At 50.2% G+C, this 14624-nt stretch overlaps 8 protein-coding genes across 8 annotated transcripts; 4 read left to right on the top strand and 4 right to left on the bottom strand.

Moving 5' to 3' along the window:
* Window positions 1-492: 492 nt before the first annotated feature.
* MGYG_06913 (hypothetical protein) lies at window positions 493-1364 on the bottom strand (the record flags this gene model as incomplete). Its single annotated transcript, XM_003170874.1, has 3 exons — window positions 493-524; window positions 593-749; window positions 999-1364. The coding sequence occupies 3 exons, from the start codon at window positions 1362-1364 to the stop codon at window positions 493-495; spliced, it is 555 nt and encodes a 184-aa protein (XP_003170922.1).
* A 247-nt stretch (window positions 1365-1611) lies between these two features.
* MGYG_06912 (potassium/sodium efflux P-type ATPase) lies at window positions 1612-5400 on the top strand (the record flags this gene model as incomplete). The annotated part of the gene is made up of 5 exons (XM_003170873.1): window positions 1612-1836; window positions 2058-2532; window positions 2614-2808; window positions 3024-3908; window positions 3977-5400. 5 exons carry the CDS (start codon window positions 1612-1614, stop codon window positions 5398-5400), a joined length of 3204 nt encoding a protein of 1067 aa, XP_003170921.1.
* A 641-nt stretch (window positions 5401-6041) lies between these two features.
* On the bottom strand, window positions 6042-6743 carry MGYG_06911 (hypothetical protein; the record flags this gene model as incomplete). Its single annotated transcript, XM_003170872.1, has 1 exon — window positions 6042-6743. One exon carries the CDS (start codon window positions 6741-6743, stop codon window positions 6042-6044), a length of 702 nt encoding a protein of 233 aa, XP_003170920.1.
* Window positions 6744-7654: 911 nt separating this feature from the next.
* Window positions 7655-8004, bottom strand: MGYG_06910 (hypothetical protein; the record flags this gene model as incomplete). The annotated part of the gene is made up of 2 exons (XM_003170871.1): window positions 7655-7857; window positions 7935-8004. 2 exons carry the CDS (start codon window positions 8002-8004, stop codon window positions 7655-7657), a joined length of 273 nt encoding a protein of 90 aa, XP_003170919.1.
* Window positions 8005-8163: 159 nt separating this feature from the next.
* Window positions 8164-8758, top strand: MGYG_06909 (hypothetical protein; the record flags this gene model as incomplete). The annotated part of the gene is made up of 2 exons (XM_003170870.1): window positions 8164-8355; window positions 8489-8758. The coding sequence occupies 2 exons, from the start codon at window positions 8164-8166 to the stop codon at window positions 8756-8758; spliced, it is 462 nt and encodes a 153-aa protein (XP_003170918.1).
* A 660-nt stretch (window positions 8759-9418) lies between these two features.
* Window positions 9419-9813, top strand: MGYG_06908 (hypothetical protein; the record flags this gene model as incomplete). The annotated part of the gene is given in 3 exon segments (XM_003170869.1): window positions 9419-9527; window positions 9567-9700; window positions 9715-9813. 3 exon segments carry the CDS (start codon window positions 9419-9421, stop codon window positions 9811-9813), a joined length of 342 nt encoding a protein of 113 aa, XP_003170917.1.
* Window positions 9814-10247: 434 nt separating this feature from the next.
* Window positions 10248-11242, top strand: MGYG_06907 (hexaprenyldihydroxybenzoate methyltransferase; the record flags this gene model as incomplete). Its single annotated transcript, XM_003170868.1, has 2 exons — window positions 10248-11142; window positions 11175-11242. 2 exons carry the CDS (start codon window positions 10248-10250, stop codon window positions 11240-11242), a joined length of 963 nt encoding a protein of 320 aa, XP_003170916.1.
* A 654-nt stretch (window positions 11243-11896) lies between these two features.
* On the bottom strand, window positions 11897-13344 carry MGYG_06906 (myoneurin; the record flags this gene model as incomplete). The annotated part of the gene is made up of 2 exons (XM_003170867.1): window positions 11897-12825; window positions 12891-13344. 2 exons carry the CDS (start codon window positions 13342-13344, stop codon window positions 11897-11899), a joined length of 1383 nt encoding a protein of 460 aa, XP_003170915.1.
* Between the last annotated feature and the right edge of the window lie 1280 nt (window positions 13345-14624).

Here is a 14624-nt window from a genome sequence, read left to right as displayed (position 1 = left end):
CACCTTAGGAAGCTTGTTCATGGGGACACAAGGCCGGACGGGCAGACTGCACTGCTGATTCTCCTGTTCCGCCTTGCTTGTTGCTGTTTCGTATCTAGCTCCCGTGTCTGGGAAAGTATGAGCTTTTTCCCTTCACCGCTTTCCGCTGCGGGTGAGATGCTCGTCTTTGTTGGTTTCCTGATGGTGAGATATCGCATCGAGCCCAATGGCATTGGTTGATTGGTTACTGTTGCAGGAACACCCGCAACGCAATATAGTTGCTTTTTCTTTGCTCCCAACTGCCTGGATGCTGCGTTTGCTGTACAGAATGGTCTGCAAATATGCATCTCCTGCTCTCTCCTCAGCTTTCCTCGTCCCTTGCACTGTGTTCCGCCGTAGCATGTCTGACTCCGTCATGCCCTCCGCCGGCCGACCGGAGCCCTCCGGGTGCCGACTACCGAGGAGATACGGCCGCAGCAGCAACGCAACTGGCTGCGGCGGAACAAGCGAGCCTCAGAATGCGCCAAGCGGTCGGAGATTCTTGGCTAAAACGTGAGAGAGGGGCCTCTGCGCTCCGCCAAGGTTGGCGCCATGCACGGAATGCCCCACTCACATGCATGCCATTGGTCAAGAGCAACCAGATGGTGGGAGGCGGCTGGGCGGACGCTCACGTGGTTGATCTTTGAGCCAATAGGAGCGCAGATGGCGGGGTCGGAGGAGTGGCGGGCCAAGCCTTTTCCGAGTGCGTGCAGGGGTGGAAGGGGATAATCCTTTATTTACTTATGAAAATTCTACATACATTAAGAAAATTTTATGCGGCTTTCCACTCGTATTAATTTTTAATCCTTGCGCTTGGTTGTTGTTCTTTGCTTTTCCCGCGCTTTTCTCGGGTCTTGGGGAAAGAAAGACGTGATAAGGCAACTCATCCGGTTTACAGGCAAAAAGCTAAACCACAAATTGTATTTTTGGCTCGCCCTAGAAACTTCATCCAACGCCCTGGAAGGGAAATATCGACATACTTCTCTCCCGTTTCCAAAATCACAGGGAACCCAATAATATATACTCCGTATACAACTATATGTCATGGTTCTCGAGATCCCTGATCGCCAAGCGGCCTCTCCATTACAGTAAATGAGCAAAAGCCGAAAGTAAGTCGGGCGGATGCGATGCCCTGATAGGATCCTGCTGCTCCCTTGACCCACCATACCCTGGGTCGCAGTTCCATGGTCGACGGTGGCCGCGAGAGCAACGCCAGGACTCCTTGACGTCACCGCGAGCCGAACTTGGCCCGCCGTGTCTCTGCGGGTCTTGGCACCTTCGCAGTTTCCGAGGAGGGAGCGGGCGATGCTTGGATATATAAAGAGCGGCCTGTCCCCCACACCCATCAAGCTTCTCCTGCCCCATGGGAAGCAGATAGGATTGTTTACATATCTACCAACCAAACAACTTCCTACAAGGCACATCCAATCGTTTTATCCATCTGCCATTGCTTGATTCAAAGTAGTAGTTAGCTATCTTTGAACCTCAAGCTTCCACTCTATATAACAACAAAGCACTACCTCGCAGACGTATCCCTTCCAACGACGACCTATCACAGAAAAGGACGAGAAGAGCACGAAGAGCACCTTCGTGATGCCTTCCAAGAAGGATGGCATAAATCAAGAGTATGAGCAGCATCCATTCCTGCTCTCAGTCGACCGCCTCGCCCAGCAGCTCGATACCAACATCGACACCGGCCTGAACGATGCAAAGGTCAGCCAGCTTCAGGAGAAGTATGGCCCCAATCGGCTGTCTGGAGAGGGGGGTGTCAAGTGGTACACCCTCCTCGGAAAACAGATATCAAATGCCATGATACTAGTAAGTCTATACCTTCCCCCTTATCTCTTCCCACCCACTTCACTTCGCCCATCTAGTCTAGAGTTCTTCCTGGTGTTGTAAGCATACACTATGTATGTACGGTAGAATCATTCTTAGGCAATGGTGGAGCGGATGCACTCTTGTTGATATATGATATGGGATCCCCTTTTCAATTTGCGTACATGGTGGCAACCAAATAGTAACACTGTTTCTCTCCCTAGGTCCTAGTGCTAGCAATGGCCCTCTCATACGGTGTCTCCGATTATATTGAAGGCGGTGTCATCACTGCTGTCATCGTGATCAACGTCCTTATCGGATTCTACCAGGAGTTCAAAGCCGAGAAGAAAATGGACTCCTTGCGATCTCTGTCTTCCCCTTCTGCCAACGTCATTAGAAATGGCAACTCCATCACCGTCCCATCAGGAGAAGTTGTTCCAGGAGACATTGTCCAGATCAAGACTGGAGATACTGTTCCTGCCGACCTGAGGTTATTTGAAGCCATGAACCTCGAGTGTGATGAAAAGATCTTGACTGGAGAGGCTGCCCCTGTTGCCAAAGATACCGACTTCGAAACTAGTGGTGACGAAGTGACCGTAGGTGTTGGAGATCGCCTTAACATGGCCTACTCATCCTCCACCGTCACCAAGGGCCGAGGCCGTGGAATCATCGTTTTCACCGGAATGTACACGGAGATTGGTAAGATTGCACAGTCTATGCAAGGGAAGAAGAGGAAAGCCGGCCGCTCAATGTCTTCTAAGCATGGTACCTTCCAACCAGTCAAGGGAGGTGCCTTGCGTATCTGGGATGCAATCGGAAAGTTCCTCGGCCTCACCGAGGGGACTCCGCTGCAGATTAAATTGAGTAAACTTGCGTATTCTCTCTTCGGATGTGCTATCTTGCTTGCAATCATTGTCTTCGGTGTCAACAAGTTTAACGTAACGGACGAAGTCGCCATCTATGCAATTTCAACTGGTAAGCAAATACCCGTGTGTTATTCAACAAATGTTTGGAACCTCCAGTGAACCATTAAAATAGGAATTGCTATCATCCCAGAACCCCCAATTGCTGCCTCACAATCACAATGGTGGTTGGGATGACCCAAATGCGAAAGCAACGAGTGGTCGTTCGGCAGCTTAGCGCCCTCGAGGCTCTGGGAGGTGTTACCAATATTTGCTCGGATAAAACAGGAACCCTGACTCAGGGGCAAATGGTAACACGTAAAGCATGGCTTCCTGGAGTTGGTATTTATTCTCTCACCAAGTCCAACGATGCCACGAACCCAACACGCGGAGTCATCTCTCTTGGAAAGTCACCAGCAACCAGACAGGAGGCGGAACAGGAGCGTGAACGCAAACGCGCAGAGCAAGATGCACTTCGAAGTGCCGCTGGCTTGAAATTTGACGTCCCCGCTGAAAAGGAAGAACGAGACCAACGGCGAAAGGAGGAGATTCGCAATGAGAAGCAAGCAGAAGAAGATGAAGATGATGATGAAGTACCTGAAGGCGCAAGTCTCCCGGAAGTCGTCCCCGAGCTGGCTGCTTTCCTTGAATCGGCCGCATTGTGCAATCTGGCAACTGTCCGTTATGATGAGACTGCCGGCTCCTGGCAAACAATGGGCGACCCAACTGAAGTTGCTCTGCAAGTGTTTGCTCACAGGTTTGGATTTGGCAAGAAATCTCTCGAAGCCGAGAATGGGTGGAAGCCTTTGGCTGAATACCCCTTCGATAGCACCGTCAAACGCATGTCCGTCATCTACCGACGTGACAAGGAGGCTGGAACTGTGATTTTCACCAAGGGAGCAGTCGAAAGGATCTTGGATCTCTGCACCTCTGTTGGATTTGGCGATAAGCGAGAGCCAATGACCCCTGAAATAAAGGAACAAGTGCTCGATCAAATGGGATTCCTTGCTGAGCAGGGACTCCGAGTCCTAGCAATCGCTCAGAAGCCTGGCCCGGACGATTTCTACAAGAACACTGAAATACCAAGAGACCAAGTTGAATCCGACCTGACATTGTTGGGATTAGCTGGCTTATACGACCCTCCAAGACTGGAAACCAAGGACGCAGTAAAAGGTACGTACCAACTGACTTAATTCTTTTGACACCACATTTCGTAATGCTAACCACCATCGAACATATAGAATGTACCATGGCTGGAATCCGTGTCCATATGTTGACTGGTGACCACCCTTCCACCGCAACCGCCATAGCAAAGGAAGTAGGAATCATTCCTCGCAACACCGGAACCTTATCTGTAGCAGAATCGGCATCTCTTGTCAAAACCGCCGCTGAGTTCGACGCAATGACTGACCAGGAGATTGACGCTTTGCCCTCCCTACCACTTGTGATTGCTCGCTGTGCCCCTGACACAAAGACTCGAATGATCGCTGCTCTTCACCGCCGCGGCAGATATTGCGCCATGACGGGAGATGGAGTTAATGATGCACCCTCGCTGCAGGCCGCTGACGTTGGAATTGCCATGGGTATGGGTGGTTCAGATGTTGCAAAATCAGCATCTGACATCGTGCTCACGGATGACAACTTTGCCAGTATTGTCAATGCCATCGAGGAAGGACGAAGAATGTTTGAAAACATCCAAAAGTTCATCCTCCATCTTCTAACCTCAAACATTGGCGAGGTTGTCCTTCTCATTATGGGCCTTGGATTCAAAGATCGGAACGGATTTTCTGTCTTCCCCCTTTCACCACTGCAGATTCTATGGATCAACATGTTGACCTCCTCGTTCCCTGCCTTTGGTCTAGGCCGTGAAAAGGTTTCCGCTGCAGTGATGCATCGTCCTCCACATGATACTAAGAAAGGTGTTTTCACCTGGCAGATCGTGGTTGATATGATGGTCTATGGTGTCATAATGGGAGCCTGTACATTGCTGACCTTCGTCATTGTGGTTTACGGCGTTGGAAACGGCATGGAAGATCTAGGAATTGATTGTAATCATCGCGCCAGCGATAGCTGCAACGTCGTTTTCCGTGCTAGAGCAGTGGTCTTCGCTGAGCTCACCTGGCTCATCCTCATCTCAGCATGGGAATTCAAGCATCTTCGTAACAGCATGTTCAACCTTGAACCATACCGTGACCACAGCGACGATACCGTTCCTTTCTTCCCCTTCTTCCACGACATCTGGGAGAACCAATTCCTCTTCTGGGCCGTCGTGATCGGAGCCCTCTCCGTTTTCCCAGCCGTCTACATTCCCGGCCTGAACACGAAAGTGTTCAAGCACCAGGGTATCACCTGGGAATGGGGCCTTGCCTTTGGATCAGTCATAATATTTGTTCTTGGTATCGAGGCCTGGAAGTTTGTCAAGCGACGCACCGGTTGGTTCGCAGAGGGCGAAGATTACGGTGGTGTCGCTGCCACTGGCTTCCGCCGAAGATGGCCAAGCCACGAACTTGGTCTCCGCCAAGGCTTCTTCACCTTTGCCAAATCTCTTACCAAGGGCAGCGAAAGGAGTATTCCCGTGGGCCCAGAGAGCGGCAGGTCGAGTGTTATGGGCAGAGAGAATCCTCGTCGTCTTGATGACGGCGGGAGAGCGAAGGAAACGGTTTGATTTTGTTGTGGTTCTTTCAGGTTACCGAAAGAGAAAAGATTGGGCTTTATAACTAGATATTATGAAGATATGATTTGCGGCTCTATCTGTGAAGATAACAGATGTGATTAATGAGCAAAGTTGGAGAAAGGGCTGAGTTGAGCTTCACCCGAGCATATAGTTACGACTTAATATATCCCTGAGTTTACACTGTTTTATTCGAGTTTATGTTTCTAGGAAAGTTGTATGTCATGATATCCACTGAAAGTTCACCATAAATAATGTTATATGTCGGAATTCACAATATATATATAAATATATAAACAGAAGCTTGATAGTTTCCTTCGCTGTTTGTTCATGTTGACTCTGTTCGAGGACTACTAGCCTCTTCGTTTTTATTCTCAGGCCCCTTATCAGTTACTTCCCAGTACCAATCAAACCATGATTGAATAACAGTGCGATATTCACTTTTGTCATATATCGACGCGAAGGTCCCGCACCCATATTAGGGTCAGGATGTGCCACAGTAGACGTTGCAAAGTCTACTAAAACAATCGGTCGAGTGCGCCAGGTACACCTGGTTTTATTGTTGACTATAATATCTTCCGGAAGTATTTCACCATGCCAAAACCCATGGCTGTACACTGCAATTTCAGCATTGATCAGGCGGTCCAAATTCCCTGGCGTTCTTGCTGGGAAAAGTCTCCGGGCCTAAATGATGCCATTGACCGTCCAGGGATATACTCCAAGAGAATCAACCGGACAAGACGATTCGTATTTTGTCCCGGAGCAGGTAACTCCAGAGTGAACGACCCGTATAATTTAGGTATACACTTTCCATGCAATGGTTCCAAGGCTAAATACGCCGCAACTTCGTGCGAATAGTTGTAATCTTGAAGATAAAAGGGGTCGTCTAACTCTGAATCATGGTCGTTGTAAAGAGGATCATAAAATTTGGCTAATAGAGTTGTATTTTTCCATGGCCCTTTGGCTTTGGTAGGATGAACATCCAAAATATCGACAAGCCCTACCTGTGAGCTGTGATTGTCTCGAAATCGAATTTCCCTGGATATTTTAAAACGGACAAATTGGTGCCCAGCGTGGCCCGGGGAGGGAGGGTGTATCAGACAGCGTTCGAGAGGGTGTTTCAGTTGTCTCTCAAAGCGTCCATTAATATCCAGTGTAAATAATCCCGAAGGTGGTCTAGCCATTGGAGGTGGAGGAGTATGAGAACTGACGGTAAACTCCTGCCCTGAAAAATAGGGCAATGGAGGCTTGCTGGCTCGATTTAGAGTACAATAGCTCTCCATTAGTTCATTGTAAAGCGTTGGGAGGTGCATCCCGGCTGCATCGTTGGGGTCCATTTTGTTTCTGGCCCTGTCAAAAGATAGTTAACTACGTTAACTAATGTCAAAGAGACTTGTCCAAATGAGTGAACTATTTAATACCAACTAGTGCTAAGCAGGCTGAAGTTACATATTTGACAGATCATTTCAAACCTAATACATAGGCATATTGGAGGAGATGGCAGCGAATATTGACTTACAACTTGAAGTCTTGGCCGAGATGAGTGATGTCAGACATCGCCGCGGATACTCAACAAAGTAGACAGCAACTACCTCCTACCTAGCTAGATACCCGTTTATAGATACTCGCCTATAGTTATTCACCATCATCGCTCATTCACACGGCATTGAAACATGAAATTCATCTACGTAATTCACTACTATGATTCTTGTTAAATAGACAGCTCATCCAGAACGTCGCCTTTTAAAATTCCATGCCCTGCCAATACAACCACCGACCCTTAGGAGGCGACAGCCGGTCTGGTACTCCTCCTCATAAGTACCCGGACTGCGGTTGAGCAACCCAGCCCTACTATACCTAGGCATAAGATCTATTCCATCGCCGACTGTGATCTGTCGACCTTCGGCACATGTACTGCTAATAAACTATGCTGACGACTAAATTACCGTACAACGGTGTTGCACCCTGTGGAGTTGATTTTGAACTCCTTTGACTAGGAATGGGCCCTAACCGCTAGTTATGCGGGTCAATAATAGGTTTAACTGTTTGGACCTATGTAGGTCGGAAATGTGGAAGAGGCACTACGCCTCATGCACCAACAAAGAAAGAATATATACTTCCCAACTCCTCCAAGCTCTCCGTTATAAGGCGTGGCCCTTTCCGCGTCCTTCGGAAGGCCTCCGACCTTGCTTACCACCTAGAGTTACCGGCCTCGTGGAGGATACACCCGGTTATCTCAGTGGCTCACTTAGAGCCCTGCAACGCCGATGCAGAGGACTTCCCAGCCGACGACGACCTCGAGCCACCACCCGTCCAGGTAGGAGACCACGAGGAATGGGAGGTTGTAAAGCTTGTCGTACTTCAAAGCGGTGACGGCTTGGGACTGCCACCATTTCAAAGCTGCTGAATATGAGGACAAATCTTCAGATATCCCTGCGCCGATATGGATAGCTTAGACATCAGTGAATAACATACCTTATACCTACGTTTGAACAACTATCGCTCAACCCGCTCAAAGCCCGACAAACCAATAGTCGAATGCATCAAACAAGTCCCTGATGCACTCATAGCCAGGTTAGGAGAATACCTCTCACGCATTGCAGACTCGCCTAGATCTGCGATGCTTAGGGTCTACGTCTTCCACGCATCCAAGGAGACTACAAGAGACCCTACAAAACAATCCATGGTTACCAACAATATAGACACGCTCCTGGACCGTCTAAGGAAATGTCAATGATCGGGATTAGCCGGAATATGATGTCTCCGACAGTGTTTATAGAAGATGGTGAGCTGAAAGTATACCCCATTGGAAAGAGTATACCAGCCTATGAAATTGCGACAACCGAGGTTACTGCAATTGGTCAGGGAAAAGCAGAATACAAGAAAACCCATGACAAGATTGTTGAGGGCCACAGCATCAACCCTGCTCCTGACGACATACGCAACGTGGTACACACGTACCCTTGCGAACAAGCCTAGCCGTGATTGATAGCGCTTCCGGTTGACAGCACCATCGTTTTCCAAACCGAGGCAGATGTTCTCCGAGCAAGCTCTATAGAACTGCTATACCCCGTGAACAAAGCCCTATGTGGAATCCTTGATGAGGGTGAAAGGGTACATTGTGGAGGCGAACGGAAAAACTCAGCACTGCCGTGTCGACTTAAGATGGACGTACCAAAAAGACGACCAAACCGAACAGAAGGTCTTCGCAATTCTGGAAATCAAAAACACCAGGATTATTCACGAAAGGGAATTTTGGCCGCCAGCATCGGAAGGCAATGAAGTAATGGGTATACCGCATACGCAGATGCATGGTAACGCGGTGCATCTAATGAGCCAAATCCTCAAATAGTCCAGCGTTCCCGACCTGGCAGTGTTCGACTGGAACACTATGGCAATCTTCGACTTCACGGGGTATCATCTTGAGTCCCAACCACCCAGCTGCCCAGCGGTCCCAGTAATGAGAGACTGAATTTGGACCACAAGTCCACGAAACCCACCGACCAGACGGAGTAGCGGCCGCCGACCCGCAAGGCTTGTCTGTAAAACCCACGGGAATACATCAGGTATTTTTGCGTAATCATTTTATATTCAAACAGGCCTTCCCTGCCAGGTATTGATTGGTAGATCGGCCTGAATATAAGTTTAGAGGCACTCACAGATGCTAACGCAAGAGCAAAGCCAGTTAAGATCCGGAATCCTCAACGACGATTGTGGGCTGGGAAAGACAGTCCAGTCTCTCGGGCTTATTAGCGAAGTAGCTAAACGCGCCGGTCCTGGTTCATACACTCCTACTCTGGTCATGGTTGGAGCCAGCGTCTTGTCTGTGTGGCTCCTCTGACGGGTCGTATGCGGCGCCTGATCCGTCTCCGAACAAATTAACCATGTGGATGACGAGGCTGACATGTATTGGATAGCCAATCCCTCGTCGGATCCGAATTCTGTACTGGGAAGCTTGAGAAGATTTCAAAGATGTCAACCAAGACGAGGTTTTCTCTTTGCTCGCGAGCAGATGGAGTTGGGGTTTTTGAATCGCCCACCACCACCAAACTCCAACGATTCTAGAGAGGAAGAGATGGTGACGACGCCAAGAGCACAAACTCCGACTCGGAGCTCGCCTGGTAAGTATATGGTTTGATGCGCGCACTAAACTGGCCAAGGGTATAACGAAGCTGACGTGTATTTGATAGCCAATCCTCGACCTCAGTTGGGTTCTATGCTTGGTGGTACTGGAGCACCACAGCAGGATCATTTACTGACTGTCAATGATATGGATCTTGATGAGTTGGACTTGGTAACTACCACTAGTTACCGGATCTTGGCGAAGCGCAAATGCACGCTGCACTCGCGGAAAGCTCACAAAAAATAAAACGAGACTTGGACTGGTGGAGGGAGTCAGAGGTATAAACAGGCCAGCACCGAGTTCTGCATTTTAATCCTTTCACGTTCTCCCCATTCTCTTTTCTATTTTCCTTTGTTTTTAGACTGTGTTATTTCTCCTTGGTGTTGCATGCGAGGTAGAATTGGAGACGTTAGTTATAGACGGAGTCAAGCGGTTGATCAAGTTGATGTCCCTGTTTGCACTGTTTGCAGCCTTATTTAACTAGCAAAGAACCTAATTGAAAGTTGCAGCGAAGAAGAAACATCCAAGTAAACAACAGTAAAAGACGAGTACAGACGGCGATTGAAGAGCTCTACCGACCTGATACCTGATACCACTGCCCTGCTGGCTCCATGGCACTGCCATAATTGACTCGGGTCGTACCAATTGCCTGCTTCTGGTCCGAGATATCACCGTTCTAACCTCCCTTCGACATCCCAGCTACTACATCTACACTACCATGGCTCAAGCAAGCCGAACACAGCGCTGTTTGCGACGGTATATATCTGTACCTGACGCCCTACTGCCTCGAACAATCCACAATGGCTCGTCCCTTGCCGCACGAAGCCTCACACGCACACACACACGACGAAACCACTCAACGACACCTCCTCCTCCTCCTCCACCACCACCGCACTCCTCTACCTCTTCTTCCTCGGTATCGTCAGCGGAAATGAACCATTTCGCAACTTTGGCGAGTAGTTGGTGGGATCCCCTTGGTCCATCTCGCATATTACATCTTATGAACCCGCTCCGACATGACTTTATCGCTTCGTGTCTCGGCCAGCAACAGCAGAAAGAAGGTGGTTCCGGCCTACGGTATCTAGACATTGGATGTGGAGGAGGGATATTTGCCGAATCACTCGCAAGGACGATACCGAGCAGCTCCAGTGCAAGTTCGACAGGAACAAACGCAACGTCTCTATTAGCTATCGATCCGTCGCCTGTGATGATTGAGATTGCGCTTTCCCACGCCCGTAAGGATCCAGCGTTACACAACCACCTTCAAACGGGCCGGTTCGAGTACCGAAACACCTCGATGGAAGAGCTGGAAGGTTCCACGCAAGCAGACGAACGGTTCGATGTAGTTACCTTGTTCGAGGTGCTGGAACACGTTGATCCGGAACGGTCGTCGCCTAGGGCGTTTCTGCAGAAGTGTCTTGATCTAGTGGCTCCGGGCGGATGGCTTGTTGGGTCGACTATTGCGCGCACCTTGCCTGCGTACGTGGTTAACCAGGTGATTGCGGAAGCGCCGTGGCCTATTGGGGTTGTCCGAAGGGAACGCCATGAATGGAGCAAGTTTTGTGTATCCGAGGAGCTGCTTGGGCGGGTGAAGGGGTTGGGGGGGAGTGGAGGTGTGTAGGGGCGATGTATGCGCCTGGGATAGGGTGGAAGATGGTTCCTGGCACGGAGTCGTGGGGGAATTATTTCTGGGGTATTAGGAAGGCGTGTTAAGTTGCGTTGCATTATATTGTTGGGGTGTGTGTATAGTAGATGTATTATAGAGATGGAGTAATATGGTGATGGTCTTCATTAACTATGTATAACTAGATAGAGACGAGCAGAAACAGAACAGACAGCCGACTAACAGTAACAGTAAGAATAACGACGATGCCGCTGCTCCAGCTCCAGCTCCAGTTCCTGCTTAACGTAATGTGATGGATAGATAGATGATGCCGATGAGAAAAGCAGTGGGAAGAATAACTCGTAGATGTAGATGGGATGTATAGATAGAGCCGTGGAAAGACATCAACAACAAACAGAAAAACAGATAGGAGAGATGATCAAGGAAATAAATAGGAAAAACATAGATAAGACATAGGAAAGAAAGGAAAATAGGAAATAACTAGCTGGATAAATATTGAAATGATGATGTGGAGATTGATGATGATGATGCTATTATGAAGGCGGATGGATGGGAGAGCGGGAGAGCGATGCACTCAATGAAGAGCAGAGGGTATCTCTATAGGGGGAGCCAACATAGGAAATGGAGAAAATAGGAAATAACAAAAAGAAATTTGCTAATAATACCACGGATGAAATGACGCTTGCTTTGCTTTGCTCTCGAACCTAGACAACAAATAGAGAAAATGTTGGGGTTGATTGGTGTTAGAGCTCAAGCTTAGGTTTCATCTCGTAATTCTCTGGCTCGGACGACTGAGGTCTTCGCGGGAAGAACATGTGAGGCGTTATACCGCCGGGATACTGATGGCTGGCGGGCTCCGGGTAGGAGTATTCCGGTGCTGAGGCCGAGCTGGGAGAGGGCATGCTGCTCAGAGTAGGGGATGCCCAGCCGACAGACGACAGATGAGGACTGCCCGCGACGCTGTTTGGTCGAGGATCACTGTTTGCCGGTGGTTCGAGGGGTTGAGGGGGAGCGTAGCCTGACGGGTGGGAGGTCAGGGACGGCCTGTTGTGGTTGTGGTGGTGGAACGAGGCGGGACCGGAGAGGCTGGTGAGAGTTGGCGAAGGGGAGGTGGGAGAGGCGCGAGGACTGGAGTTTGCAAAGTCTGTTCGGAGATGGGGCGGGAGGGAGGTGTAGTAGTCTGCTCCGCCTGAGGAAGTAGGCCCGGCCGACGGGCGGGAGAGGTTGAGCGGCGGGAGTTCGTTGCCGGGCGAGAGAGAAGGTCGCTGGGCCGGAGAAGGAGTAGAGTGAGCAGAGCCGGGCTCGGAGTAGTCCGAGGGTCTGGTGGTGGTGGTGCGGTCTTTGCTGTGGCGGAGGTTTGCTTCTGTCTCTGCGGCGGCTTCTTCGATGGTGCCGGTGTGGTGGTTCTGGTGGCGGGTGAGGGTGGTGCGGCGGGTGAAGGTCTTCTGGCAGTTGGCGTAGGGACACTTGTAGGGTCTCTTGCCGGAGTGGATTCTGCGGTGTCTGGCGAGGGAGCTAGAGTCGCTGAAGGGCTTGCCGCAGCGGTCGCACATGTGTGGCTTTTCGCCGGTGTGGACGCGGGTGTGGACGGTCAGGGCAGAGCGCTGGATGAACTGTTTACCGCAGCCGGGCCAGTCGCACGCATGCGGTCGAATTCCACTATGAATGCGCTCTACTCCAGTCAGTAACACGCCCTTTTTTTTTTTAGCTAATAGAAGTATAAAAAGAGTGACTTACCGTGTCTGGCGAGGTCGCTTCGTCTGGCGAACCCTTTGCTGCAGGTCTGGCAGTGGAAGGTCTTCAAGGCCGGCAGACCAGTAGGTCTCATGTTGCCTCCGCTACTCCTGCCGTAGTCTGAGCCGTGCGCGCTGTGAGCATAGCCAGGATTGGGGCTGCTGTGGTTCGCCTGGGCCTGAACATGGTACTGGGCGAGGTGAGCCATCTGAGGCAGCGACTGGGTTGAAGAAGGGAAACTCGAGGTCGGCTGGTGGTGATGGTGGTGGTGGTGATGTTCGCTCGGGGGCGCGGAGGCGGATCGGTGGTGCTCTGAGCCCATCTCCGAGGGGGACCTGGACTTTAGGACATCGTCTGTCTGGGCCTGGGCGTGGACGATGTGCTGCTGGAGCCTGTGGACGTCAGCTGCGACGACGGAGACAGAGGCCTTTCTGTTCAGTATTGTAGTTATATCCATGATGTGGCCGCTACCCAGGGGTAGAAGTTTGTCGAGAGGCGTGAAATCCCGGATCATATACTACACCACCGTTAGACGATGACAATGATAACAACAGCGTTTAATGCGACTGACGTACCTTGAATATATAAGGAATCGGGCCTTAGGTAGACCAATAATGCCTTGTCTTGTTGCAGTCTCGTCTCGTTTTAAATTAAGAGTGCGGGATGCCGGCCAGATGCAGAGCCTTATTCGGGCTATTTCTGTCTCTGGTCGCTGGACTCTGATCTCGGATCGGATCTCTGGACTCTTGTCTGTCTGACGGGGAGCGGATGCGGTGCAATGCAAGGAGCACGAGTCACGCAGTGTCCCCCCTTTTTGCTTCTTCCGTTTCTTCTTTTTCCCTTCCGTGACTCTTCCGTTCGAGCAGCGGGCGACGGCTGGCTGCGTCAAGATTCCGTTCCAGGGCCACCCGCGGATAGCTGCAGGTAGATTTCAAGGTGGGTGAGTGGGTGGTAGATGCTGCTGTAGATATGTCGTATTACAGTGATCCCTTTTTGCTCCTTTTTTTAGCCCTCCGTCTAACCTCTATTCTCGTCAGTCGTCGGGTCGTTCAATGGAGGCCCCAGTCTATATAATGATATTTTCGTGAGGTCGTTTTTGGTCGTGTCTTCGTGTTGGAAAGGGGGAAGGTTTTTATTTTTTGTTTAGTGGGGAGGAAGAAGCCGAACAGTGGCGAGAGGCTGGGAGATGTTAGCCAGTGAATAGATAAGAGAAGAAGCAGATGCAGAAGAGTAGAAGTAGAAGAAGAGTCGGGGTGAATTCAATGAGAAGAGTGATGCTGGTGGTGATGTTGGTGATGCTGGTGAAGCCGAGTCTCTACCACAGCATCAACAGCAACGACAACAAACTACAACCATTGCAGCCGTAGAGAGTAAAACGAGAGCAGGCAGAGCAGAGCAGACACTGGCCTGTCTGTCTGCACCATCTGCAGCAGCAGGAGAGGCCAGCGAGAGGCCAGCGAGAGGCCAGAGAGAGGCCAGAGAGAGGCCTGGGATGCAGGGGAAATACGACAGAGAGAGCACGAGAGCCGCAAAAGACGGTGAAGAGACGCACCTTGAGACGAGTAGAAGTAGACGTAGTAGAAGAAGTAGAAGTAGGAGTAACTGCACCAACTACAGCGACCAACAAGAGAAGAGAGAAGCGACCTCATCGTCGAGTCGCGAAGTTGGAGATGTGATGATGTGAAGTGGGAGTCAGAGGTTGAGTCTTGAAGGTGATCAGGAGAAGGAGTCGGAAAG

This window comes from Nannizzia gypsea, genomic scaffold (assembly GCF_000150975.2).
Source record: "Nannizzia gypsea CBS 118893 supercont1.6 genomic scaffold, whole genome shotgun sequence".
In the NCBI taxonomy this organism is placed as follows: Eukaryota; Fungi; Ascomycota; class Eurotiomycetes; order Onygenales; family Arthrodermataceae; genus Nannizzia; species Nannizzia gypsea.
Note: the sequence above shows the minus strand (reverse complement) of the source record. Positions and strands in the feature narration are given on the sequence as shown.